The sequence below is a fragment of the Solea senegalensis genome, unplaced genomic scaffold (genome assembly GCF_019176455.1).
Source record: "Solea senegalensis isolate Sse05_10M unplaced genomic scaffold, IFAPA_SoseM_1 scf7180000017739, whole genome shotgun sequence".
NCBI classification, from domain to species: domain Eukaryota; kingdom Metazoa; phylum Chordata; class Actinopteri; order Pleuronectiformes; family Soleidae; genus Solea; species Solea senegalensis.
In genome coordinates this window covers 29,555-57,352 of record NW_025322509.1, presented here as the reverse complement: position 1 = coordinate 57,352, position 27,798 = coordinate 29,555, and the positions used below count along the sequence as shown (strand labels likewise).

At 45.4% G+C, this 27,798-nt stretch overlaps 2 protein-coding genes and 1 long non-coding RNA gene across 16 annotated transcripts; 2 read left to right on the top strand and 1 right to left on the bottom strand.

The window, feature by feature from the left end:
• The first annotated feature begins 3,734 nt into the window (after positions 1–3,734).
• LOC122764886 (zinc finger protein OZF-like) lies at positions 3,735–6,846 on the top strand. The gene is made up of 2 exons (XM_044018885.1): positions 3,735–3,998; positions 4,606–6,846. The coding sequence occupies exons 1-2, from the start codon at positions 3,815–3,817 to the stop codon at positions 5,979–5,981; spliced, it is 1,560 nt and encodes a 519-aa protein (XP_043874820.1). The 5' UTR covers positions 3,735–3,814; the 3' UTR covers positions 5,982–6,846.
• A 49-nt stretch (positions 6,847–6,895) lies between these two features.
• On the bottom strand, positions 6,896–8,929 carry LOC122764894. Its single transcript, XR_006359898.1, has 2 exons — positions 8,287–8,929; positions 6,896–7,384 (listed from the first exon to the last, which is right to left on the bottom strand). It is a non-coding gene; the product is annotated as an uncharacterized LOC122764894 (long non-coding RNA).
• An 80-nt stretch (positions 8,930–9,009) lies between these two features.
• LOC122764877 (regulating synaptic membrane exocytosis protein 2-like) lies at positions 9,010–27,493 on the top strand. Of its 14 annotated transcripts, XM_044018861.1 has the most exons (35): positions 9,056–9,123; positions 9,341–9,511; positions 10,447–10,657; positions 10,747–10,904; positions 11,595–11,775; positions 11,866–12,100; positions 12,180–12,461; positions 15,669–15,733; positions 15,817–15,936; positions 16,027–16,126; positions 16,803–16,926; positions 17,704–17,747; positions 17,857–17,945; positions 18,037–18,072; positions 18,256–18,386; positions 18,488–18,659; positions 18,741–18,900; positions 19,020–19,043; positions 20,032–20,100; positions 20,205–20,334; positions 20,451–20,558; positions 20,992–21,042; positions 21,146–21,214; positions 21,289–21,348; positions 21,599–21,766; positions 22,041–22,150; positions 23,944–23,966; positions 24,049–24,146; positions 24,348–24,491; positions 24,684–24,868; positions 24,939–25,074; positions 25,158–25,270; positions 25,382–25,483; positions 25,588–25,727; positions 26,919–27,493. In XM_044018861.1, exons 2-35 carry the CDS (start codon positions 9,354–9,356, stop codon positions 27,105–27,107), a joined length of 4,185 nt encoding a protein of 1,394 aa, XP_043874796.1. In that variant the 5' UTR covers positions 9,056–9,123; positions 9,341–9,353; the 3' UTR covers positions 27,108–27,493. The 14 variants fall into 14 exon arrangements, with proteins under 14 accessions (XP_043874810.1, XP_043874796.1, XP_043874798.1 ...); XM_044018868.1 differs by lacking the exons at positions 9,056–9,123; positions 9,341–9,511 and adding an exon at positions 9,545–9,906; XM_044018863.1 differs by lacking the exon at positions 18,037–18,072 and having other exon boundaries at positions 9,087–9,511.
• The last annotated feature ends 305 nt before the right edge of the window (positions 27,494–27,798 follow it).

The following is a 27,798-nucleotide window of genomic DNA, read 5'->3' as shown; positions in this document are numbered from 1 at the left end:
ACAGAAAATACAACAAATTCACAATTCCCTTATAACTTTTACAGACTGCTTTGTATCATACTCAAAATTTGGGAAAACAAACAAAACACATGGTAGATGACGCGTGCCTAATATGAGAAGAAATTGTTTTACGGTGTTGCCATGGCAAAAATGCAAAGGATTCCTTCAACTGAGTGGTTCGTTCATGCAGTAACCTCTGTTCGCCACATGATGGAGGCAGCTGCCTACAAATCTATCAAATCTAACATTTACAGTTTTTCCTGCTGCTCTAACAGGGATTGTTGTATCCACTTGAAACTTGATATGTGAGACCTCAGACCTGTCAGGAACATGTCTGTAAAGCAGTAATGCCAAAGTCAAATACACAGGGGGCCAAAATAAAAAAAATGGTACAAGTGGAGGGCCAGGCTGGTTCAATGTTTATTAAAACTTGCAATTATTGCACATATTGAACCAATACCAATACCACAGCCTATATTGCACTTAATCATTAAATTAAACTAAACAAAATATAAATAAAATCAGTTGCAATATTTTCTCAAGGCTCTTTCAGTAACAAATTGAAAACGTTTTTCTTTCTTCTTTTTAACAGGTATACAGCAAAATGTTATTTTCCTTCAAAGCTCAATGACAAGATAAATGCAAAAATGAAACAGCATGTGTTACAAAACAAATCAGTGTGCTGCTCTGATCCTCACCAATGTCTGTCTTTTATAATAAAATTAGAAAAGTTAGTTTCATAGTGCCTTCTTAAGTTATATTCTTTCATAACGACACACTGTCTCCACACACAAGACACACAGGCTTTCCTTTTACTTCGGTGAACATTATTCTGCCTCCCACTGTCTTGAAACCCCATGTTTTCAGCGTCTACCTTTCTATTTGCCTATTTGGGGGAGAGGGAGATGAAAATTGACGGCGATGTTTAGTCCTCCACTGTGACTGTGATGCTGTTCAAGACACGGGATCGCGCTCGCTTGCGGGCGCTCGGTCCGCGCCAATGCACTCGCACGCAATCCCATTTTAACTGCGTCAATTTTTTTTATCGCGAGATAAACGTTCTTTTTGGCCGAGCAAACTCAACAACTAGTAACGTTAGAAAAACTACACCACACCGGATCTAGCTCGACCGGAAACTACACACACTTGCACACGTCTGTGCTTGCGAGGCGGGCAGAGAGTTGTAAGCTAACGTTCCGTTTAATATGAAAAGAAATAATGGGACAAAAAGAAATCAAGGGACATTTAGAATAGATAAAAATGTTAACTATGATGTTAATGCGATTAATCTTTTAATTGTTTGACAGCACTAGTTCATATAAATGTGCCAAAAACACAATAATATGTTATACATGTTAAATATATGAAACATTTAAGATTCCTTTCCAGCGAATTGGCAGGGGCTCTTATTCTGAAATGCCCCAAAAAAGTAGCAAATGTCACAGGTGAACTTCCTGTTTGGTGAAGATAGTTTGTCATGACAATGATTGTCCACCAGGCAGCGCCTGTCAGTTCAGTGACTGTGGACAAAGACGTGTGGACACCTGGATCCGCGTGGACAACGACACACCTGACCAGTCCGATTCTTCAGACTCCGCCCCCACCAGCAGAACTTCTCCAGGTTACACTGAGACAGTGATACAGATTCACACAGAGAGACAGACAGTGAGACAGAGACAGACAGTGAGACAGACAGTCGTCTCCATGGAAACATGATCTTTTACCAGTACGGTGACTCTGCGTCTCTTCAGACGTCGACAGAGTCCAGGAAGTCGAGTGACGTCATTTGCCATCGCAGATCTGACAACGTTTGACCCAGAGGCCACTCCTCCTTCAGTCTGATGGACAGAACAATAAATAAATAAACAAACTTGTTTTAATTTATGCTGTGAGGTTTTTTTCCCAGCATGCACCTGTTCTTCCTGCAGTGGACGCATCGCACGTGTGACATCAGGTAAATGACAGTCAACTCTGAGCAGCAACGAGACGCAGCAGAGCAGCAGCAACACAGTCGGCCTCATCAATCAATCAATCAATCAATCAACCAACCAACCAACCAACCAACCAATCAATCAATCAATCAATCAATCAACCAACCAACCAACCAATCCTCCGGTCACAGCCTTGCTGTTTCTTCTTCTGTGTAAAAACAAAGTTCAGCTCCAGAAGGAAACACAATAATCCTCTTAGTCTGCTTTAGTTTGGTCACATGACCAGACAATGACATCACACTCATCTCCTCCAATCACAGAGTGACGTGTCAGCTGCAGCTCAGGACAGTTTGACCTGGTATATACTTTTATAAAAAGTTGAATAAACAAAAGTGAACAAAATGAATTTTCACGCTTTCATTCATGAAGATTTGACGTCACGTCTGAAATCACAATCATTCAAATCACTCACGGATGAACAAGCTCCGCCCCCTGTTGTGTGTGTGTGAGCGTATGAGTCTGCAGCTGCGACACAGCCATGTGCTGAGTTTTCAGACTGGACCTGCGGTTGTGGCTTTTCCTGCAGTCAGAGAGTGTGACTGACCGTTGTTGCTAAATCTCTGTTGTCCTTAGTGAGACTGTGATGATGTAGCTGTGAGGACTCAGGTTTCTCTCACTTCCTCCTCTTCCTCTTTAATGTGGGGGTGCTCTGGCGCCTCCTCCTGGTCCACACTGGAGCTGCACTGCTGCTGCTCAGAGGGAACTCTACAGCAGCTGCTGTAGAATCAGAATCAGATTTATTGGCCAAGTATGTGAACACGTACAAGGAATTTGACTCCAGTTTTATCCTTAGCACACGCTGTACATTAAACGTAAAACATGAACATAAACATAGGTATATATATATATATATTACATTACATTAATATATATATTATATTATATTAAATTATACATAGACACTTTAAACACAAACAGTGACGTGTGAAACCTTCACATATGTGAAAATCATCCATGTTCGCTGATGTTCCTGTCACGCCGCTTTTATTTTGAAACCACCAGTATCTTCTTCATTACAGCTGTTTTTGACTTATTATTAAGGTTGATTTCCTTAAAGAAACGTGAATAGAAACGGTTTCTATTTTAACTTTAAATACTTCTGTAAATACATACATGTGTCTTTACTTTCAATGAAATGTATGAAAATTCAGAGCAGTGAAGTAAATATTGACAAAGTAACAGCCTTTAAATACACACACACACACACTTCATCATGATATAATATTAGATAGAATATCTACATATCGATCATATGAACATGTGTGTTTATATTCACACCTGTGACTTCTGTCACTTCATCAAAGTCTAAATTATAACATAAACATCCGCTTCAAATAAAGGTGAATTGAATTAAATTAAATTAAAATGAAACACATGAATTTAGCGGTTTCTCAAACACTTTCAGTCACGTGACTTAAACGATGTCACGTGACACACAACGGTCATAGTGACTGGTGTTCCTAATAAAGTGACCAAAACAAACAAGTTTACCTGACATGTTTCCCCCGCACACACCCCGTCTGACAGCAGCTAACGTGCTAAGCTAACAACGGGCGTAGATAGCAAAACATGAGTCATCTCCTCTGCTAACATCTTTAAAACGCGCATTTCCTGTCATTCCTGTTTCCGTCAAAACGTTTATACTTCATGTTTGTTCTGTACGTTGTCAATAAAGTTTTGAAACAAAAAAAATGGTTTGACTGAGTGGTGTTGCCGTAGCTCTGTGTGTGTGTGTGTGTGTGCGCGAGCGAGCGAGCGAGCGACCTACGGTTAGCTTAGCCTGTTAGCCTCGCTGTTAGCCTCGCTGTTAGCCGAGCTCAGAGATGTCCCTGTCCCCGTGTCTGTCCCTGTCTCTGTCTCTGCTGAGACACAGTGTGCAGCAGCGCCTCGCAGCGGCCGCGGAGCAGATTTTCGAGTTGTTTGAAAAAGCCCTCGCGGAGTATGAGGATGAATTCACGCGTTCACTTCAGGAGGAAACCGTCTTCAGACGTCACGTTCACACTGAAGGTTTGTGTGTTTACGCCGCTGTCGACGGTTTTTGTGATTTTTGTCAGATGTCTTTGATGTGCGCGCGTGATTTTACGCTTCATCAGTTCACGTAAATAAAAGTTTTACTTTTGTCCCTGAAAAATGAGAACAAATGACAACAGAGAATTTACAGATGTTTGGTAAATAAAAGTTAATTTAGCGTCACTTGGAGAGGTTCATTTATACATTTATAAAATAATTCAATGAAATTACAGATATTTTAAATAACTTATTGCTTATTATTTCCTCCATTACTCGTGGAAATGATGATGATCAAGAATGTCTCGTTTCCGATTAAGTTTGAATGACTTTCTTTGTTTTATGGAGCAAGGAAAGCAGAACATATTCACATCTAAGAAGTCACAGAAACTTAATGATTTATAAATTATTATAAATTATTTTAAAGAACTATTTAATCAATTAGCAAAATAATAATTATCCATTATTCGAATTAGATTCAAACAAGCTGATAAATGTTATGATTTTAAAAATGAAAACAAAGTCATTTCATCTGTAAATAAAAGTTTATACCAAATTAAACGTTTTCAAATGTCCTCATGTTTTTATTGTTTGTTTTGTGTGTCAGTGTCTGCAGGTGTCCAGCAGGGGGCAGTGAGAGAGGACGCGGTGGAGCCTGAATGTCCCCACATTAAAGAAGAACAGGTGGAACCGTGGACCAATGAGGATGAAGACGTGACCGAGTTCAACTTCAGTCCCGCTATCGTGAAGGACGAGGACGAGGACAGACCTGAGCTTCATCAGAGTCTCACTGAGGACAACAGAGATGACTGTGGAGGACCAGAAGCAGATGGACATTTAGTACCAGTGAGTCCCGAAGCAGCTGAAGACGTTTCTGCCACTGAAGACAGTGAAGATGACTGGAGGACGAGCAGGAAACGAGCAAGTCTGAAGAAACGTAAAACACATGTTTCTGTCGCAGAGAAACCGTTTGTTTGCACCGAGTGCGGGAAAGGATTTAAGCTGAGGGATCATCTGAAGGCACACGAGAGGATTCACACTGGAGAGAAACCGTTCGGCTGCTCCGTCTGCGGCAGGAGATTCAACCAGAAGTCAAACCTGCGGAGACACGCGGTCACGCACACGGGAGAGAAACCGTTTGTTTGCGCCGTGTGTGGGAACAGATTTCGCCTCAAGGACAGTCTGAAGTCACACCTGAAAATCCACACTGGGGAGAAACCGTTCGGCTGCTCCGTCTGCGGGAAGACATTCAAACAGAAAGAATATTTAATGGAACACGCAGTCGTCCACACGGGCGAGAAACGCTTCAGCTGCTCAGTTTGTCACCGCAGTTTTACCTGGCGTCATCAGATCAGGAGCCATCAGTGTGTTAGAGACTTATCTCTGTTTCACCAGAGTCTCACTGAGGACAGCAGAGAGGACTTTGGAGGACCAGAACCAGCCGGAAACTCAGGTCCAGATGGACATTTAGGACCAGTGAGTCCTGAAGCTTCAGAGACGTTAGCAGGTGAAAATCTTTCCGGCTCTACAGACGGTGAAGACGATCAGAGGACGAGCAGGAGACGAGCAGATCTGAAGAAACTGAAGCCAAATGTTTCTGCTGCAGAGAAACCGTTTGTTTGCACCGAGTGCGGGAAAGGATTTAAAGTGCGGGCTCATCTGAAGGCACACGAGAGGATTCACACCGGAGAGAAACCGTTCGGCTGCTCCGTCTGCGGAAAAAGATTCAACCAGAAGTCAAACCTGCGGAGACACGCGGTCACGCACACGGGAGAGAAACCGTTTGTTTGCTCCGTGTGTGGGAACAGATTTCGCCTCAAGGACAGTCTGAAGTCACACCTGAAAATCCACACTGGGGAGAAACCGTTCGGCTGCTCCATCTGCGGGAAAACATTCAAACAGAAAGAATATTTAACCAAACACATGATTGTCCACACGGGCGGAGACGGGACGAGAGGGGCGGAGCCTCCAACCAGCAGCTAGGAGTTGCTGTGTTCGTAATTTAATATTTCAACGTAGACGTCTTCAGGGCGGGACTATAATCATTAGCATTAGCAAGTGTTTTGTGTTTTTGTCGCCCCCTAGTGTCGGCACTGTGACGTTAACAGAAGCTTGTGGACACTCTGACTGTGTCTCGTCCAGAGTCACTCGCAGTAAAACTACGACGTGCGCAATATGGCCCCCAAGTGGATGTTTGATCCAAAATGGCCGCCATTCCTGTTGTTGTTTGGGTCAGAGGTCATGTGTCCTGACGTGTTATAAAATGACTTTTCATCACAAACGGTTTTTGTTAGATCTCGTGTCGCCCGGTGACATGACCACGCTGCACACAGGAAGTCATATGTTTCGCTCACAGACGGAGGTGACGGTGGTTTGCTTCCGCCCGGCTCTGCTGCCGTTTACACTCAAGCGCTCCCTCAGTCTGTCACAATGACGTACTGCAGCTTTAAGTGATTCAAACGATTTTGTGAAGTTTTTTTGACATTTTGATCTATGTGTATATTTATTTATACATACATATGTGTATATATATATAAATAAATGAATAAAACTTATGATGAATGAACGTTTTTTTGTGAACGAATGAATGAATGAAAATAACACAGGAGTCCAGGACCAAGAGTCTGAACCTGAAAAATTTGATCTTTATGAAAAAATGTATTCATTTAAAAAATAAGACCTAAAATATTACAAGTATAATGGTTTTGATATCATCATTTATTTATTCAAAATGATGTATATTTGTTCTAAAAATGATGAGAAATAAAATAATGTGTTTATTTTTCGCCTGATCTTCCTGTGTTTTTATTTTCACATTTTTAAACAAATCAATTTACGAACTAAAGCGTCATGACGATCAGCTGATTTTACTACAATAACAAATGTGAACAAAGGGATTAAAACATTTGGATTTGTTTATTTTTCCAAAGTAAAGGCAAACGTAATGACATCATTTGTAAATAAAGTGAGTAATAAATTACAAATAGAAAACTTTGATGAATGATGACTCGTTGAGAATCAAAGTAAAATTGTGTGAAGAAAGATCCAGATTTTCAAAATGAAAGTGTCAGAGTGTGGAGTCTTTCAGAATCTTTTTCAAAATAAACTACTGTAGATATATCTTCACAATTACAGCCTCTGTATGTTAGTGTTACTATGTCAGAGTAAATGAATTTGGAACAAAGTAGAAAGTCAAAAAAACACACTCATTAGTGAAATTTACCTTTAAATCATCAGTAGTCATATCTGATGAGTAACTGTTTTACACAAGTCTTAACACAAGTTTGTTCAGGTCCAACCACCAGACCACTTGACCTTTCTGATGGGTCCTCGCTCGATGGCTCGTGATGTGTGGGGAACCGCTGGAGGCAGACGCCGCAGCTGAACTGAAGAAACATATCTGTGAGCTACATTGATTGGAAAAAAGTTTGGTTGATTCCTGACAAATACATTACATGTCATTTAGCAGACGCTTTTATCCAAAGCGACTTACAATAAGTGCATTTAAACATTAGGGTACAAATAAGAGCTTCAAGTAAGCCAAACTATGAAGTGCTAGTCATAAGTGCGATGTATACGTTTTTTTGGGGGTTTTTTTGATAGTAAACAAGGTGAAAGAAGTATCGTTCAGAATAATTCACTGATATTACCCTGCTAATCACTATATGACAACATTTAAAAGAGACATAAATACAACCTGTTCCTTTTGTGAAAATACCTCTTTTGGTGTTGTTCACACACCAGATCATTTTGGCAAAACTTCAGCAGATTCATCATTGACCATATTTATAAAGACATTTTTTCTTATTATGGGAGAATGTGGTATTTTGCTTTTATAGAACTAAAAATAGAGAGAATACGTACTTCATTATAAACGTATTGATTCTAATGGCACAATTCCATATTCATAAATGTAAATTCAGTGGTAAAAAACCTAAGATTGTCCCTTTTACCCATGAAGTTGTGCGTTATATTTCTTTGATTTCTGGCTCTAACAACAAAAAGGCAATAAAGACTGTCAATGTTTGGTCTTTTCTTTCTCTTTTTAATAACTCATTAACGACTCTGGTAAAGTTGTATTTCTTCTGTCTTTGCTCTGCTTTGTTTGCGCACTAATGCGGTATGTTCCTTTCATCACTTCTGTACTGTAAGCCTAACCAATGAGAATACATGATTGGTTTCTTTTCCGGTCAGGTTTTTCAAAATAAAAACCTAAACTAAAAAGCTAGCATTAGCTCGTTAGATTAGCAGTGTTAGCTCGTGTTCGCGCGGCAGAAACAAAACAAACCTGTTTTTCTCGTCGCGAGTTTTCCGTCGCTCACAGTCCAGAGCGGATCCACGTGGTCCTGCTCGTCCTGGTCCTGGTTCTGGTCTTGGTTCAATTCACATACTGCTCGCGGTTCACGATCAGCTGCTTCGCTCCGATACAACAACGTCACTTCCTGCTTTACTTTCGAAATAAGAGGCCAGGTTGATAAAAACACGGAAAATAATCTTTGAGTGCGTTAAATATGAAATAAAATAGAATAAAATGAAACATTTCACAGAAATAAAACAATTATTAGATTTTAACTTGTTGTTGTTAGATACAAGGAACATAATCTATGAACCTATTTATGAATAAAAAAGGATTCTTTTAGTATATTGTTGTCATATTATGTGTTATTCATGTGCTATTATGTTCTAATGATGTTATTTTGTTGGTATTATTTTAACTATTCATTTTTACCTATTGTGTTACGTTTTTCTTTAGTATGTAAATCATGTTAGTGCGCGCCCCCTGGCGGACGCCGCGCGTCTTCACCTGTGTGTTTCTATCTTGGGCCGCTGCACTATGTTTAGCTCCATCAGCAGCTGATCTTTGTTGTGCGTAATGACGTCACTCCTCCTCCTCTGTGTCTGTCTATGGAGGATTTATTTATTTTCTTCTCTTCGTCTCCTCCTCCATTAACAGCAGCAGCAGCAGCAGCAGCAGCAGCGGGGCCTCCGTCACCTCAGCAGCCGCAGCAGGAGCCTGAGCGCCGGCCACGAGCAGAGCATGAGCGCGCAGAGACGCCGGGAGCCGCCGCCGCTGAAACCCGGAGGAGGCGACATGACAGCGGAGTGAAGAGGCGAGGAGACGCCGGTGAGAGATGGATGGATGAACGGATGATGGATGGACGTGTTGACGCTGTGATGGCGGACGCAGGTGCAGACTCAGCGGCTCTTTGACCGCTGCTGTGTCCGAACATCGAAGCGAAGCATCTCCGCGGCTGCAGCTGCGCTCTGAGCCGCTGGATCTACCTGGATCCTCATCCTCATCCTCATCATCACTTATCAGACACTGCGTCTTTCTCTTGCAGCGGCTCACTCAGGATGTCTGGGCCGGCCGGACCTGCACAGCCCGCCGCCGGGCCGGGACCAGGGCCAGAGTTGCCGGACCTGAGCCACCTGACAGAGGAAGAGCGGAGGATCATCCTGTCTGTGATGGAGAGACAGAAGAAGGAGGAGGAGAAGGAGCAGAGCATGCTTAAGTAAGGGGGTAATCAATAATCATTGATCCCTGACTGAGCTGATGTTAAAGGGACAGTCTGGGGGTTTCTACACTGAGGTTGTTTGAGGATTGATTTAAAACACGTTTTTATTTGAACCATGGCTCAGATTAGAGTTGAAATCATCATGTGACAATGATGTCATAACCAGGGTGTCAGAGTGAGATGATCACAAACATAGCCACGCCCACTCACATCGTTACCAAAGCAACTCATGAAGATCATTATCGATGATATTCAAACCTCAGTGTCGCCCGAAAGAGCCAGAAATCCAAATGTTCAAAACCTGGACTCCTCCAGGCCACAAGGGGGCGCAGACTGGACCAAGTTTTGCCAATTTAATAACCAACCCGTCAATGCATCGTGGACCAATCACAGTGAGTGTTTTTCTAGTCACATGACTCACTGGATCTTTGTTGCTAGAGCTAATGCTAAGCTAACCCCTCTCCTGGAGCTAATGCTAAGCTAACTACGTTCACAGTAAAGTGTGTCAATGACAAAAGTTACGACGTTGCACAACCTCCTCTCTCACTTCCTGTACTGCCCCCTCATGCCCCGCCCCCTCCCTCCTCTCCTGGTCTTGCTAGCTTGACTGAAACACATGTTTTTTTGATCTTGAGTGACTGCCGACGTGATGTGAAGATGCTAAACATGCTACTATGAATTCTGCAATGCTAAATCTGTGGGACATTTGGATTCAGCCTAAACCTAATTATAGCTACTTCCTGTTTTTGCCCCGCCCCTCCGGTGAGTCCACTTGCTGTCAGCTGATTGTCAGTGGGACCCGTTGTCAGGGTTCATGACACAGACGTGACGCAGCAGGCGTTTCTGCCGAGTCATGTTTACGTCAAATATCAAAACTGTTATGGTCACATGATCACATCAGAGTCCCTTTACCTTCCGTCTGCTCCACACAGGAAGTTGCATCAGCAGTTTGAGATGTATAAGGATCAGGTGAAGAAGCTGGGGGAGGAGCCTCAGTCGGCTCAGACGGCGAGGGCGGAGTCTCCGATCTGCGGCATTTGTCGCAAGACCAAATTCGCTGACGGTTGCGGTCGAGCGTGTTGTTACTGTCGGAGCCGCTTCTGCGCTCGCTGCGGGGGGCGTGTCCCTCTGAGAGCCAATAAGGTAAAAAACCCAAATAAAAGATTTTATATTGTTACATCATCATTAGCAAACATCACTGATGCTTTGTTGTTGTTGTTGTTGTGTTTCAGGTCATGTGGGTGTGTAACGTGTGCAGAATGAAGCAGGAGATGCTTACTCGCTCGGGCGAGTTTGACTCACCCATGTCTGTCGACCACACCCAGCACGGGGTCCCACATCCACCGACGCAGGGGCTGCCGGTCGCCACAAGCAATGGAGCCACAGAGCGGTGGGTGTCAGTGACATCACTTCCTTCCTTGTTGTTACAGCACAAACAAACAAAGAGAAGACAGTGTGACAGAGTGAAGGTTGACCTTTGACCTCTTCAGATGTCTTTAAATTCAGACCCAATGTTAATGAGTTTGGTTTGTTGTTAATTAGAGAGTGAGAGAGCACACACACACACACACACACACACAGTGTAATCAGATTAACAGATTAATAATCCCCCAGTTCACAGAGGATTAGCACTGCTGTACTTAGCATGCTAACAGCACACAAACACACACTGTTGTAACTTCCTGTGTGGGTGGAGCTAGACAATGAGAAGATAAAGAAGCTAAGAGGTGGAGGGATGTTGGAGGGGGAGGAGTTTTATGTAAAGTGGGTGGGGCCTCAGTTATGATCCAGATATTAGATTTAAACCTGCTGAGTGTGTGTGTGTGTGTGTGTGTGTGTGGGCTGAATGAGTCGTTATGAAGCTTCAAACATTCTGAAAGAAAAACTGTGAGAGAATTCATCTTTTTATTCTTTGTTTGTTTGTTTACTGTTGATTGAAGGTTTACTTTCGTTTTTTTAAACATTTAATGTGAACTGTTAAACTGTGATGAAAACGTTCCTTTAATATTCTGTGTAGAACCAAGTGTGAACGGTCCAGCTGCTCCTGCTTTCTGATTGGTTCATTGTGTGTGATTGACAGGAGGCGGAGCCCTGTAGGGTCACATTACGATGGCGGGGGCGGCCGCATGCCTTGCTCGCCCTCTGACCTTGGTCTGGACCACTGCACTCACTCGCCACGGGGTTTCCATGGCAACGGGGTGGAGGAACTTCGAGGACCGAGGCGAGCGATCAGAGACGCTCGAGGCCGCTGGCACTCACAGGTGACAAGGACATCAAAGTCTAAAAATCTAAATCTAAACTCATTCTGCTCTGACGATGGTGATTCTGGTCTTTGTGTGCTCCTGGATCAGGACCATCCTCTGGACCAGGTTCTGGACAAGCATGAGCTGCAGCGGCGACAGGAGGAGGAGTTTCAGGCCCGTTACCGTAGTGACCCAAACCTGGCTCGTTACCCGGTGAAGCCGCAGCCAAGCGAGGAGGCCATGAGGATGTTAGCTCAGGTCAGCAGAGTCCGACACCAGCGCCGCCACAGCGACGTCTCCCTGGCAACCGCCGAGCCCGAACACCTGACCCCAAGACACACAGGTGGGACCTCAGCCCACGACCGGTCAGCGTCTTTGTGACGTGCGTTCGGTCTAACAGGTTTTCTTTCTTTTTTCGTCAGTTCTCCGACATAATCGACCACAGGGATTGATGGGATCTGGAGGTCAGAGGTCATTCTCTGTCGACCACGCAGGTAATCGCTTAAGCCCCACCTCTCCCCGCCGCAGTCCGTTACCGCAGCAGCACCTGGACCCGAGCTCCGCCCACAAAAGGAAGTCAGCCACTGAGGGCTCGGTGCAGAGGGGGCGGGGCATGGGGAAGATGCACGTGATTGGCAGCTTCAGCAGCTCTGAGGAGGATCTGGTGACCACGCCCGACTACACAAGCTGTGATGAGCCTGACCGTACGTAGCTGTACATGCTAGCTAGCTGGCTACATGAGTTGATGTGGCTACAAGTGCCGACATGCTACCAGGCACTTTGTTAGCATGAGGAGCATGTGTTGTGATACATCACAGTGTCGTCTGTTTACTGGTAACCATGGAGATTTTTACCACGTCCACCTGTGTCTCTGTTGTAGTAAGAAAGAAGCCTTTGTTTTGGACATGTGGACTGCATCCTGTCTACAGCTTACTCTGCCCTCTACTGCTCAAAAAGAGTATTTCACCTTTACTGTGTGATATGTGCAGTTATTTTACAGTTGAAGCAGGTGAGGAAGAACAGAGTGACACTGAGATTCTCTCTCTCTGTCTGACAGTAATTAGCTCAGAGTGATAATCCTCTTACAACTGAACCCTGTGTTACATAGTTTTTAGCCTGCAATCCCCCCAACAAACACCAGAGGGTTCAGAGTGAAAGTCCGACTGAACTTGTTCAGTTCTTTAATCTTCTTTAGCACTGTTTTAAAATAAGGTCCTGTCACCGTTCTCTTTGGGTCTTAGTTCTGTTTGGATCTTAGTTCTGTTTGGGTTTCAGTCCTATTTGGGTTATCTTAGTTCTGTTTGGATCTCAGTCCTGTTTAGGTCTATTTGGTTCTGTGTGGGTCTTAGTTTTGTTTGGGCCTAAGTTCTGTTTAGATCTTAGTTCTGTTTGTGTCTTAGTCCTGTTTGGGTCTATTTGGTTCTGTTTGGGTCTTAGTTCTGTTTAGATCTTAGTTCTGTTTGGGTCTTAGTCCTGTTTGAGTCTATTTGGTTCTGTTTGGGTCTTAGTTTTGTTTGGGTCTTAGTTCTGTTTAGATCTTAGTTCTGTCTGTTTGAGGCTTAGTTCTGTTTAGATTTTAGTTCTGTTTAGATCTTAGTTCTGTCTGAGGCTTAGTTCTGTTTGGATTTTAGCTCTGTTTGGGGCTTAGTTCTGTTTGAGGCTTAGTTCTGTTTGGATTTTAGTTCTCTTGTTTGGGGCTTAGTTCTGTTTGAGGCTTAGTTCTGTTTGGATTTAGTTCTGTTTGGGTCTTAGTTCTGTTTGAGGCTTAGTTCTGTTTGGGTCTTAGTTCTGTTTGGGTTTTAGTCCTATTTGGGTCATCTTAGTTCTGTTTGGATCTCAGTCCTGTTTGGGTCTATTTGGTTCTGTGTGGGTCTTAGTTTTGTTTGGGTCTAAGTTCTATTTAGATCTTAGCTCTGTTTGGGTCTTAGTTCTGTTTGGATCTTAGTTCTGTTTGGGGCTTAGTTCTGTTTGGGTCTAGTTGGTTCTGTGTGGGTCTTAATTTTGTTTGGGTCTAAGTTCTGTTTAGATCTTAGTTCTGTTTGGGTCTTAGTCCTGTTTGGATCTGAGTTCTGTTTAGATCTTTCTGTTTGGATCTTAGTTCTGTTTGGGGCTTAGTTCTGTTTGGGTCTTAGTTCTGTTTGGGGATTAGTTCTGTTAGTTCTGTTTTTAGTTCTGTTTGGAGTTCTGTTTGAGGCTTAGTTCTGTTTGAGGCTTAGTTCTGTTTGAGGTTTGGGTCTTAGTTCTGTTTGGGTCTTAGTTCTGTTTGGGGATTAGTTCTGTTTGAGGCTTAGTTCTGTTTGGATTTTAGTTCTGTTTGGGTCTTAGTTCTGTTTGGGATTAGTTCTGTTTGAGGCTTAGTTCTGTTTGGATTTTAGTTCTGTTTGGGTCTTAGTTCTGTTTGAGGCTTAGTTCTGTTTGAGGCTTAGTTCTGTTCGAGGCCTAGTTCTGTTTGGATTTTAGTTCTGTTTGAGGCTTAGTTCTGTTTGGATCTCAGTTAGATTTGGTGTCATGCTGATGAGTCGTTCTGCCGTCTCCGTGTCATTAGACCAGAAGTCACCTGATCAGAGGTGATGGGCTCTGATTGGCTCTGGGGTTGTAAGCTCCTCCCCTTAGGTCTGGAGGTGACAGTGCAGCTCAGAGTCGCAGCCGCCACCAACCTGAACGCACATGCTCTTCAACAAAAACCTGGAGTCCTTCCTTCAAACCCACACTGGACCTGGACTGAATCTTAGTGTACTGGTGTGGTCTGGCTTTGAGAAATCTTGTCTGGCTGTTCTTCTGCTGCTGAGCCACAGCGTCACCATCTCTACTTCTGTTCAATTGGATTAAAAGAGGAGAGTGTGGATTATCAGATGACCTCAGGAGTCACTGAAGACACAGGAATAGTTGGACAGAGGCAACGCAACTGTTGACCCAAGCAGACGACAACATGTCAGGGAGCATCTGGCAATGTCAACACAACTGCTGGATCACTACTGATCCGGAGTTCTGAGAGACTTCCTGGTGTTTCACTGGATTTCTTGGAGATCTGTTTGATTTGCAACTGATCTTGTTGAAAGGTAGAAGACAAGGAGGATGAAGTAGTAGCAAAGAGTGCGATGTCGCCCCCTACCTGCTGAACAGCATAGGTGTCTAGTTAGACTGCCAAGCTAAATGCTCCTCCAGCTGCTGCTCAGGTAAACCACAGGCGACCACGCTGCTAATGCTGCTAATGCGGCTAATAACGTTCATAGTAGCCGGGAAGATACTTCAGGAAGAACCTGTCTGTCTCTGATATGTCAGGAAGAACATGTCTGTCTCATGTTTGCTGTAAATGCACCTGGACTTCAGTTAGCATCTCTGAGCTAACAGTGAAAGGGAAGCTAACAAAGAAATCACAGAGGGTAGATTTAGTCACAACTTTGACTGTTTGACTGATCTTGTTACAGAGCAGATACAGATACAGCAAGGAGGAGGAGCTTCAGGTTCACCTCCTCCTCCTCCTCTTCCCCCTCCTCCATGGCATTGACTCAGAAGTGTGAGAGTGTGTAAAGCTGATTTGACAGCTTACAGACGGTGTTTGGTGGAAGGTTCAGACCCCGGCACCAGAGCCCCTCCCTCCCTAGAAGCCACAGTGTTGCATGATGGGAAATACCGTTTTGATTTTCATTGGTGGCTTCACTCGTGCAGCTTGTTAATGATGTTTCTAAGGCAGCGCCCCCTGCTGCTAAGAACTAGCAAGAAACACGGTGGAAATACAAAAAACTGATTTAGATGAAAAAAATCTACAATATCTTTAAGAACATTCTTCAGTTTCACAGTGAGATAAACGTTTATCACCTCATGTGTTTTGCATAAAAACGTTCAAACCTGCTCTTCATCATGTGTGACCTCTGACCTCTACTCTCTCCTCTTGGATGTCTGGTTGCTAGGAGACATGGACAGCCATTGGTGGGATCATGGTTCCTGGCATAGTGAGCCTGGGTCCATGTCCATGGTAAGACTGAGCTGATGAGGTTTGTTGTTTTCTTTGCCGTTGCTAAGCAACCACATGTATTTATTTACTCCATGACTCCTCAGCATCCAGTCACATGGCAACCGTCCAAGGACGGCGAGCGTCTCATCGGTCGAATTTTGCTGAACAAGAGGATGAAGGATGGAACGGTTCCCGCGGATACGGGAGCGCTGCTCGGACTCAAGGTGATGATGTCACACTTCCTGTTTTTATTGACCTCTGACCTCAGGCTTCAAGCTTTAGTGCCTTGTTCACAGGCGTCGTTTTTTTCTCAGGTTGTCGGGGGGAAGATGACGGATTCAGGTCGTCTCTGTGCGTTCATCACCAAGGTGAAGAGAGGAAGTCTGGCAGACACAGTGGGACACCTGAGACCAGGTAAACACACCGGATTGACCTGGACTGACCGGACTAACCAGACTGGCCTGGACTTGACTGACCAGACTGACCTGAACTAACTAGACTGACCTGGACTGACCAGACTGACCTGGACTAACCGGACTGACCTGGACTAACCAGACTGACTTGGACTGACCTTGACTGACCAGACTGACCAGACCGACTAGACTGACCAGACTGCCTGGACCTGGACTGGACTGACCTGGACTGACCAGACTGATCTGGATTGACCAGACTAACCAGACTGACCTGGACTGACCGGACTGCTTCCCCCTAACTGAGAGGATCGCAGAGGCATTCACAGAACTCTAGACTGTTCGCTCCCAAATGGTGGAACGAGCTCCCCATCGACATCCGGACAGTGGAAAGCCTCCACTTCTTCCGCCGCCGACTAAAAACACATTTCCTCTGACTCTACCTCGACTAAGACAACGACAAAAAAAACCACTTGCTTATACGTCGCACTTATGACAAGCACTTCATAGTTTGGCTTACTTGAAGCTCTTACTTACTTCAAGCTCTTGTTTGTATCCAAATGTTTAAATGCACTTATTGTAAGTCACTTTGGATAGAAGTGTCTGCTAAATGACATGTAATGTAATCTGACAGAGGAAACACAACTGACTGTATCACATGTTCCTTCTCTGTGGTTCAGGTGATCAGGTTCTGGAATGGAACGGTCGGGTTCTTCAGGGAGCCACGTTTAACGAAGTCTATAACATCATCCTGGAGTCAAAAGCAGAACCACAGGTGGAGCTAGTGGTCTCACGACCCATTGGGTAGGTCAAAGGTCATGATTTTTGTAGTTTTGGTTGATCATGACTTTAAGAAAATTTTTGGATAGATGGAACAGCAGGTAATGCATCATGGGAAATTATTATTCTGGACCATAATAATGAACTGGACAGATAAAGTACCAGAAAGTACCGACCCACTGCTAAACTCTAAAGCTCAGAGTTCAGAATGTCCTGAATACGATGATGTACGCCGTGATTACGAGTTCTGCTCGAACATACGATGGCTGTAACAAGTCCAACACACCTGATTGGTTGAAGACTTTCTGGATTAACGTCCAAAGAAAGCTCTTTTAGCTCTAGCGAAATCCTGACGGGACATACGAATGCATCACGTGACTCGTTCTAGAGAGGAGTCTTATCTCGTTCTTTGCCTGAAACTTTCTTTAGACGTTGATCCAGAAAGTCTTCAAGCATAAATGGACTGTGTTTGTTTACTGTAATGCGATGTTGACCTGTTCTCACAAGAGTTTTTATTTTTATCGTAAGGGTTTAAAAATGTTTACTAAATAGATAGAACCTCACCAACATTTGCTGAAAAATGTCATAATTTAGCATTGAATAATTCAGTAGAGTCAGACTCAGATTCAGGTTCAAATGAACATGATAACAACAACATTTGAACGCAGCACATTCATGTTCAGGGTCCGGAGTTCACGACGGTCCTTAAATGCAACACAGAGCGAAAACGTTTGACGTGGTTTTGTTTCTGTTGTCCTTTAAAACTCATGTTCTGGTCTGTTTGTCATGTTTGTTCTTCAGAGATGTTTCCAGAGCAGCAGACAGTCACGTCCAACTGGACTCCAGTAAGTCTCACACACACACACACACACACACACACTCGCACCATCAGACCATCAGACCATGTGACCCGAGATGCTTCTGGTCCATGAACTCCAGGTTCTCTGTTTTCAGGTTCCAGCTCCTTCGACTCTCAGAAAGTCGGTCCATCCATCTCGGTCACATCTCCCGTGAGCCCCAGCGTCCTGTCCGGACAAGTCTCGGTAAGCTTACCCAGGATGCACTGCAGTGCCATAACAGCCCTGAGCCAATCAGCTGTCAGTTAACAGCCACCTCGATGGTGATATGTTTCAGATTCAGGGCAGGCGTCCTCTGGTTCCTCGGATTCAGGTAAACTGTAGAAACATCCTGTCGTTTGGTTATAGTCTTTAGTCCAATGATCTGTTTAGTATCTTGACATCAAATTTCTTGGCGTCTATTAGGGTTCTGTGGAGTTCATCTGATGTTCTGTGGTTCCAGCTCGTTCTTGTTGTCGGTTCTGCTCTTGACGCTGTTGTGATTTAAAATCTCCAGGTGAAGCTCTGGTACGATAAAGTTGGTCATCAGCTGATCGTTACAGTTCTTGGAGCCAAAGAACTTCCTCCTCAAGATGATGGTCGACCCAGGAACCCTTACGTCAAGATTTACTTCCTGCCGGACAGAAGGTACAAAGTAAAATGAACCATTCAGGCTCCATGTGGTTTTGCTGTAGAACATCTGATCTGCTCCATGATTGGCTGTTAATGGTCCACTCCAATCCTTGTAGTGATAAGAGTAAGCGGCGGACAAAGACGGTAAAAAAGTCGGTGGAACCTCGCTGGAATCAAACCTTCATGTACTCCCCGGTCCACCGGCGGGAGTTCAGAGAGCGAATGTTGGAGCTTACAGTCTGGGATCAGGCCCGGGTCCGAGAGGAGGAGAGCCAGTTCCTGGGCGAGGTCAGAACTCGCGGAGAACATCCAAGAAACAGGAAGTGGCCTGGACCGTCAGGTTGACGTTCTGTCTCCGTCTCTGTGCAGGTTCTGATAGAACTGGAGTCGGCTCTGCTGGATGATCAGCCTCATTGGTACAAACTGCAGCGTCATGATGTTTCCTCTCTGCCACTACCAATCGCCTCCCCCTACCTGCAGAGGAGAGGACTGCAGCATGAACCCAGTCAGACCAGCAGGAGGCTTCAGAGTGAGAAAACACACTCATGATTTCTAAAACAGCGACTTTTAACGCGCCATCTGTTCTTTAAGTTTATTCTGTTTTTTTTGTTGATTTTGTTTTACTTTTCTCCCATGATGCTTTGCCAGACAAAGGCTCTTACTATAACTCAGGTAAAAACAGTTTTGTGTTTGTTTTGGAGCTAATTCTTACACCCACGGCTTTTCCCCATGTGATGCTAAGATAACAAGGTTGTGGTTCTTTACGTGGTCTTCACAAGGTTCTGGAGCTGCTGGAGTCATTTCGTTTGAAGATTTCAGGAAGATATTCTGTGTGGGTTCTCGATGTCCTTCATCTATGATTTAGAAATGTGTGAGGCCGACATCCATCTAACCCATCTGTCTTTAAAAGGTTTCTTTGATGAATCCTCAGTGTTCTTAACTGGGTTAAAGGGCATCACACGAACCTGGTAATCAGAGGGGCAAAGTTCTTAAGTTCCTTGAGGGGTTTTCTGATGTTTTTAAGGCAATCCCAGGACTATTGAGAGGTTTTTGAAATAGTTCTAGTTGAGTAAAGTGTCCTTCAGAGGTTTTCTATTGTACTGAAAGGAATGGACAGATCTTTAATACGTATGGGTTCAGTTTGTCCCTAAAGGATTGGTGTGATTGTGAGAACCCTGCAAATGTGTTCTAGTGAATTCTTAAATTGTTATACAATAAACCATTTTTGTCTCAATAATCTGAGGATTGACATGGATCTCCGGGACTTTGAAGGAGTCTAAGGGCCACTGATTTTCACAGGTTCTTGTGGTAAATCCTTTTCTTGGACTGTGAAAACTTAAATCTGTGAAGACACCAGAACTTGTCACGACGATTTTAAAGTTACCCAAAGGTGGTTCTTATGGTCTCCAAGCAGACAGGATCTTTGAGTGGTAGATATAGCTGCAGGACCAGGGTTCTGAGGACACCTTTAATGAATTATTGAAAGGTTTTGGGCAAAGTTTGATGTTGAAATGTGAAAGTGTCATTTAAATGTTGACGTGTTTCTTATTTCCCTGGTTTCTGTTTGTGAGTCAGATTATAGAGGAGGAGCTTACATGTTGAAATATCCTCTCTCTCTCTCTTTCGCTCACCCTCCCTCCCTCCCTCTCTCCCTCTCCAGGGTCTCAGAGGATCAGTGACAGTGAGTTTTCTGATTACGACTGTGAAGACGGCATCGGGGTGATTTCAGGTGAACTCCATGTCCCATCATGCACTGCAACATATGCAGCTCACTGTTCAGGTGTCTGAGCAGCAGACCTGAACTGTTTGACTCCTCCTCTTCCTTTGGTGCAGACTACAGACAGAATGGGCGGGACTACCACAGCTCCACACTCTCAGTGCCAGAGCAGGTGATGTCGTCCAATCATAGCCCTCGATCCAGTTTGTCCCGGATGAGGTCGCCGAGTCAACCGCCTCCTCAAAGGTAACGACCGCCACGAAACGCTCAGTCTGAACAGCCACTCGGCTTCATCTTACTCACTGTCACTGTCTTCACCTCTGACCTTTGACATCTGTTGACCTCTGACCCGTGGATGACAGCGGGAACCCCCTGTACCCGTTGTACCGGGAAGATGCCGTGCGGCTCTTAAGAGGCTCCAAACTGGGCCGAGCGCAATCTGACGCCGGCCAGTACAGCAGCCTGGAGAGGTAACCATGGCAACAACACCTGGCCTGGGTCATCTGATGTTTAGCAAACATATGTTCAAGTTAAATCCATATGTAACAAAACACCCAATCAGTGAAGTAAACCCCGCCCCCGCAGCTGCTGAACTAATCAAACGTAGTACTAGTTTTGGTGTTTGTAGTCGCAGAACATCTGGTTCAGTGATGGTTAGTTACAGGTTAAGTATTTGTACTGGTTGTGGTATTCATTTAGTACTTGTCAATTAGTGGATACTACAGGTCTGGGTTCCGTCCCTGGTTTAGTCTGGGTTCTGTCCCTGGTTTACTGGTTTATTCTGGGTTCTGTCCCTGGTTTACTGGTTTAGTCTGGGTTCTGTCCCTGGTTTACTGGTTTAGTCTGGGTTCTGTCCCTGGTTGTGGTACAGTGGTGTCTGACTGTGTGTCTCTGGATGTCCAGGAGGTCACTGAGGAGAATGTCCGTTGCCAACTCCCTCGACGACAGCAGCAGGTACAGTAAGACCAGTAGAACCAGTAGAACCAGTAGAATCAGTAGAATCAGTAGAATCAGTAGAACCACGGCCTCACCTCCATGTGTCCGTTTGTGTCTTAAGATATTTTAACGGTCCAAACCACACACTGTGGACTAACCACATGATGAATGGGAGCTGTGAGGACTACAGGTGAGCTCTGGGGTTTATGGGTAATGTAGTGTGTAGACCAGGTTCTGGAGTTATGATGTCTTTCTGTTCTTCAGTCAGGACTTCATCCCAGACTTTCCCTACGAACCCAACACCTATGATGAGGAAGTGCTCAGGTAAAGGACAGATGGACAGATGTAGTGGTTTAGTTTTCAGGTGCTGCTGAAAAGACACACTGAGGCATTCTGGGACATGTTTTCCACTCTTGACACTTCCTGTTACCTGCCTCACGCCGCTCCACAGGTGTGACCAGTTGGTCCCTTGACAGCTGTGTGGTTGTCACGGAGATGTGACTAATGGACCCCTCCCACAGGTGCAGTGGTTGCCATGGTGAGGGTGGGTGACTGTTGTTATGGTGATGCGCAGGTACAGCCGAGGCATGGACCGGCGGGATTACTACAGCCGCTCTCGGTCGGCAGACCAGCGTGCGATGGTGGAGCGTCCGGTCTACACACGCTCACACTCCACGGACCGAGCCGACTCCGCTCACCTGAGGTCTGGACGCTCCGCCCCTCCCTCACCCGCCCGTACGAGGTGACCGAGAGCCGACCAATTTGAAACCAGCGTCATCTTTGTTCTCTCTCTTCAAAGCATGTCGTCTTTATTTTAACCGCACCCCCTGTTTCCTGTGACATCACATGATTTTTGTTTTGCTGCTTTGTTTTTACTAACCATTATTTCTAAACTTGTTCTTTTTTTTGACAGCATGCCGCCTTGTTTTTGTTTCTTTGTTTCATTCTTTTTGTCATGCTGTAAATGTATCTATAAACTGACCTCTGACCTCTGAGTCCCTGGTTTTGTCCAACAGAGCGAATCCTCCCGGTGGATCAGCGCAGACGAGTCCATCGGGGACACCGGTCTTTAACCGCCAAGCACGCCAACTGCCTGTCGTCCCACGCAAGCCAACATTAGACAGAAGTAAGTTTGTTTGTCATGTGAGCAGCTGACCAGCAGAGGTCACTGTAAACTTTTGTCTGTTTCGAGTGACAAAGCGCGTTTATTCAACGCAATCAATCACAATCACACAATCAACAGAAGACGGAGGTTCTGTCCATCGTGTCTCTTACGTGGACACAGGGACTGCTCTGAACTCTGTTAGCTTTGTAGCATATTAGCATATCTAACATGCTACTATGTGAACCCTGGTCACAGTTTAAGGAAACACAGAAACTATGAATCAGGTTCAGTTTGGGTTTAGGTCGGGTTTTGAACAGGTATCTCACATGGAATGGGGATCAGGCGCCGCCCCTGCAGCCAGGTGAGGGAGGAGACTCCATGTTCAGAGATACTGTCCACAAAGTAGTCATGTGTTCGTTCATCATCACTTCATTGTCTGTTTTCTTTTTCATCTTCTCCAAAACCTTTCACTCTCAGTCTTGACGACACCCATCATGGAAGCATCAACTTCAGCCCCTCCCCCTGTCCACAAAAAAAACCCTCCTCTTGCAAATCCCCAGACACCTCCCGTTATACGAATACAAGCCCCCCCTACACAGCCTCACCTGCCACACCCACATCCTGAACCTGTGGAGGCCCTGCCCCCACGTCCTGTCCAAGCCCCACCACCAGCTCCTGCACCTGTGGAGGCCCTGCCCCCACATCCTGTCCAAGTCCCACCCCCAGCTCCCGGAGGCCCTGCCCCCACGTCCTGTCCAAGCCCCATCCCCAGCTCTTGCACCAGCCACACCCCCAACCCCAACAGTCACACAAGCCACGCCCCCAGCTCCTGTAGTCCAATCACAACCATCTGTTGAACAGGCTCTGCCCCCTACATCTACTTCAGTACCTGTCCCCTCACCAGCCCCGCCCCCACAGACTCCAGGTGTGTATATGTGCCGACCAGTAGATCAGTCACATTTGGATTCTGCATCATTCATTCATTCATTCATGTGTTCACCTTTGTCACGTCATGCCGATGTCCTCATATCCGTCCACGTCAGAGGCCGACAGACGCTCGGCGACACCTGGAGGCACCAGGAAAGGCAAGTTAGCCTGTTAGCTTGTTAGCTGGTGGTCACGTGTGTGTGTGTGTGTGTGTGGATGAACACAGGGACCATTGACCTTTAACCTCTCTCTGTCTGCCATGATGCAGAGGTCACATGGGAGGACCAGCTGACCAAAGCCAATGGTAAAGTACCACGTGGTAGCCACACCCACCTGTAGACAGGCAGTCTGTAGATCATGTGACCTGGTTGTAGGTGGAGTCTGTGATTTTCTGCCTCTGACGTAGAGTCACACATCCATCTGTTCATCCATTCATCCTCTCCATTTAATTATACGAATTCATTAAAAAATGACAAATCAAAGTATAAAAAAAAGTGAAAAATTAACGTGTGAATCACTTCTGTCACAAACTCTTGGTGTTAAGGTTCTGGTTCGGATTCTGGTTCAACTATGTTGTTTTAAGAATTTCCCGTTTGATCGTAACTTTGCGATGTTTTTGTCCGCTTGTAAAAACATCATTTAAAAAAAAATTTCACTTCTGTTCAGTTGTGAATGCTAATTAGCATGTACCGTGTTGCTACGTTTGTCAACCCGGAGGTGATGCAGCGTAGAAAGACGATGTCACAGTTTTGATTCCGCCTCCTTCAGAGGCTACATTTACACAGTTAATGAAAGGTGAAAGGTTAACTGAGGTTAAAACCGTGACGTGATATCAGCGCCCCCCGGTGTCCAGAGCATTGTAACCGACTGTGCTCTCGTCTCTGCAGGTGTGATGAAGGATCCATTAAAGGTAAATACATTAGAAACTTCAGAAAACGGTGACATCACTGATGATGTCAAACATGATACTCACTTGTCCCCTGTGTGTCCAGATGAGGGACAGTCTGTCCTTCAAGTCGTCAGACAGTGACGTCAGCGATGTGTCCGCCATGTCCAACGCCTCCGACACTCACTCTGTCCGCAGGATCAGGTGAGACCACGGACCAATCAGAGTGGAGCATTAAGGGGCGGAGCTTCAGTGAGACAGTGGGATGTCGCGGTTGTTAATGCTAGTTTTTAGCTGCTAGTACTAAGCTGAGATTTAAGTTTGATTTCTTCTGTTAGCGTGTTAGCATGACTCTTCCTGCATGTTTGTGTCTGCATGCTCCTGTTCTCTCATTGGCTGAGAAAGTCGGGCGGAGGCTCTAGACGGTCAATCAATGGAGTTGGGGGCTGGGTCAGAGAGAGCACCAGAAGTCGCAGCAGGGGGTGGAGCCTTGCTGCAGAAGAGCGAATCAGCAGAGGAGGGAGAGGTGGAGGAGGAGGAGCCTTCAAAGTAAGAGAGCGATTCATGAACAGGGCGGAGTCACATCAATCGTCATAGCAACAGGATGCCGTCGCCCAGTTTTTCTGCCCCATCTCCTGTGCCCCACCCTCCTCTTTAGTGATTGACAGGTGTGGTTGTCTATGCCCCTCCCCCTCCTCAGGTGATTGACAGGTGTGCTTGATTTTCCCCCTTCCCCTGCAGGCCGGCAGCGGCGTCCGGAGCTCCTCTCATGAAGTCGTCGAGTGTCGGCGGTGAGATTTGTTCGTTGGGGAGAAACGACGACGATGACGACGACAAGAAAAGACGCTCAAGTTTTGGAGCGAAGATGATGGGGATGGTCGGGCTGGGGAAGAAGAGTCAGAGCGCGTCGCAGCTCAACCCCGAGGGTCAGTAGAGTCACGTTACAGTGTCGCGGTCCTCTGCAGGCAGGTCTTTGAATCTTCTCTGTCTGTCCAGAGGAAGAGAAGAAGAAGAAAGTGATCCGACTTCCTGTCCAGAGAAGCGTAGAAACCGGTTTGGCCGTGGAGTTTAAGTCTCGCTTTACTCGACAACCGAGTCGTGACCCGGACGCTGAGGACCCCAAACCTGGAGCGTACGATCACACGAGTCTTCCAGACTTCTCCTCTCTCTCCATCTTTGTTTATGTTCATCGTCTCTCTCTCTCCTTCACTTCAGGCTCATTTTTCCAGGAGTGAAATTAGCATCAGATCAACAATTTACTGGCTTCCTGGAAGGACTAGGCCCCGCCCAGCTAGCTGGACGGCAGACTTTGGCCACACCCCCCATGGGTAATGACCAATCGAAGCTTTAATCATTTTTATTCAATGCTTTTATTTATGAATACAGGGTTACGGGTCAGGGTGTTTCTGTGATGATGTGATTGGCTGTTTGTTGGTCAGGTGACATCCAGATCGGGATGGTTTACAGGAAGGAGCGTCTGGACGTGGAGGTGATTCGAGCTCGAGGGCTCGTGGGTAAACAAGGCAACAAAAATACTCCAGGTACAAATACTACAATGTACTACGCAGAATACTGCGCAATACTACACACTACTGCACAGTACTCGTGTGTGTGTGTGTGTGTGTGCGTGTGTGCGTGCGTGCAGCGCCATACGTGAAGGTGTATCTCATGGACAATGGGAAGTGTGTGTTGAAGAGAAGAACTCGTCTGGCGAGAAAAACTCTGGATCCACTTTATCAACAACAACTGCAGTTTGAAGAAAGTCCAGAGGGTAAAGTACTGCAGGTAACACACACACACACACACACGCACTAACACACACTAACACAGACAGACAGACACTAACACAGACAGACACACACACACTAACACAGACAGACAGACACTAACACAGACAGACACACACACTAACACAGACAGACAGACACTAACACACTAACACACACACACACTAACACACACTAACACAGACAGACACACTAACACACACACACACACACAGACACACAGTAACACACTAACGCAGACACACAACACACTAACACAGACAGACAGACACACACTAACACAAACAGACACACACTAACAGAGACAGACACACACACAACACACTAACACAGACAAACACACACAACACACTAACACACACACACACACTAACACAGACAGACACACACAACACACACACAACACACACTAACACAGACAGACACAGACAGACACACACACTAACACAGACAGACAGACACTAACACAGACAGACACACACTAACACACTAACACAGACACACACACAGACAGACAGACACACACTAACAGACAGACACACACACACACACACACACACACAAACACACACAACACACTGACAGACAGACACACACACACACTAACACAGACAGACACACACAGACACAGACAGACACACACTAACACAGACAGACACACACACACACAGACAGACAGACACACTAACACAGACAGACACACACTAACACACTAACACACACACACACAACACACACAGACAGACAGACAGACACAACACACTAACACAGACACACACACAACACACTAACACAGACACACACACACACTAACACAGACACACACACACAACACACTAACACACACACACAAACACAGACACACACAACACACTAACACAGACACACACACACACACACACACACACACACACAACACAGACAGACACACACACTAACACAGACACACACACACTAACACAGACAGACACACACTAACACAGACAGACACACTAACACACACACACTAACACAGACACACACGCACTAACACACTGTATGGACTTTGGTGTGGGAGAGTGAGTGGTTCACAAACTTCAGTTTTCTGTGTGACAGTGAGATAAAGACACGTGACGCAGATAAAGACACGTGACGCAGATAAAGACGTCATCATCTCTCCTATGTCCTAACCTTTGTCTTCCGGTCTCAGATCATCGTGTGGGGCGATTACGGGAGGATGGATCATAAATCCTTCATGGGTGCCGCTCAGATCCTGTTGGACGACCTGGACCTGTCCAACATGGTGATTGGCTGGTTTAAACTGTTTCCTGCCACCTCATTGGTCGACCCCGCCCTGGCCCCTTTGACAAATAAGGAAGCCGAGGGCAACAAGTCGTAGCATCAGGAGGCGGGACTAACTTTTTACCATCGTAGCAATGGTCAAGGAGAGGGAGGAAGGGACATGTTGTTTCAGGGCGGGGCCTTAAAAAAGTCCCATGATCCTACTCTGCTGTTGCATGCTGCATGATGACATCACAGCGATGTGTAACAGCATCACAATGATGTCACTGTGAGGAGGAGGAGGAGCAGCACAGGAAATGACCTTCTCACTGCGAGGACCATGTGACCTCCAGCTGACAGCCAATAACAGTGGCTCCTCATGAGTCACATGACCGCTCGAGACATGTCCACAAAGCACAGACTGAATGTGACGCCTGGTTTCCATGGAGATGCAGGAACACAGAGGGGGCGGGGTCTTTATGTTTTTGCATGGAACAATGAAAAGAAAAACACGTGAAACGTTAACGAACGTGACAAAATAAAAGTGTCCAACAATCTGTGGTTCTGACCCGTTTCTGTACCAGTGACACCAGAAGTACACTTAGACAGGGTTCTATTGAGCTCTACTAGGTTTCACAGTGATTTACTGGGTTCTACGCAGACCTACAGACACAGTAGTTAAATGTTTCATTCATAAATAAAACTTTTTATGTTCTGATCAAAATGATTCAAAAACAAAAGAAATTTAAGTGGAAAAAAAGATGGTAACTCACCGCAGTCCTGGAACTTCAAGTCATGTTTGATGTTCT

What these genes read in the sequence shown, in the direction of transcription:
- LOC122764877 (XM_044018861.1), top strand. Translation starts at nt 9,354, where the DNA reads ATGTCTGGGCCGGCCGGACCTGCACAGCCCGCCGCCGGGCCGGGACCA. An exon ending in AGCCTGGGTCCATGTCCATG is followed by an intron (nt 15,734 to 15,816) that starts GTAAGACTGAGC and finishes ATGACTCCTCAG; the next exon opens with CATCCAGTCACATGGCAACC. An exon ending in AGTCAACCGCCTCCTCAAAG is followed by an intron (nt 20,335 to 20,450) that starts GTAACGACCGCC and finishes CGTGGATGACAG; the next exon opens with CGGGAACCCCCTGTACCCGT.
- LOC122764886 (XM_044018885.1), top strand. Translation starts at nt 3,815, where the DNA reads ATGTCCCTGTCCCCGTGTCTGTCCCTGTCTCTGTCTCTGCTGAGACAC. An exon ending in ACGTCACGTTCACACTGAAG is followed by an intron (nt 3,999 to 4,605) that starts GTTTGTGTGTTT and finishes TTTGTGTGTCAG; the next exon opens with TGTCTGCAGGTGTCCAGCAG.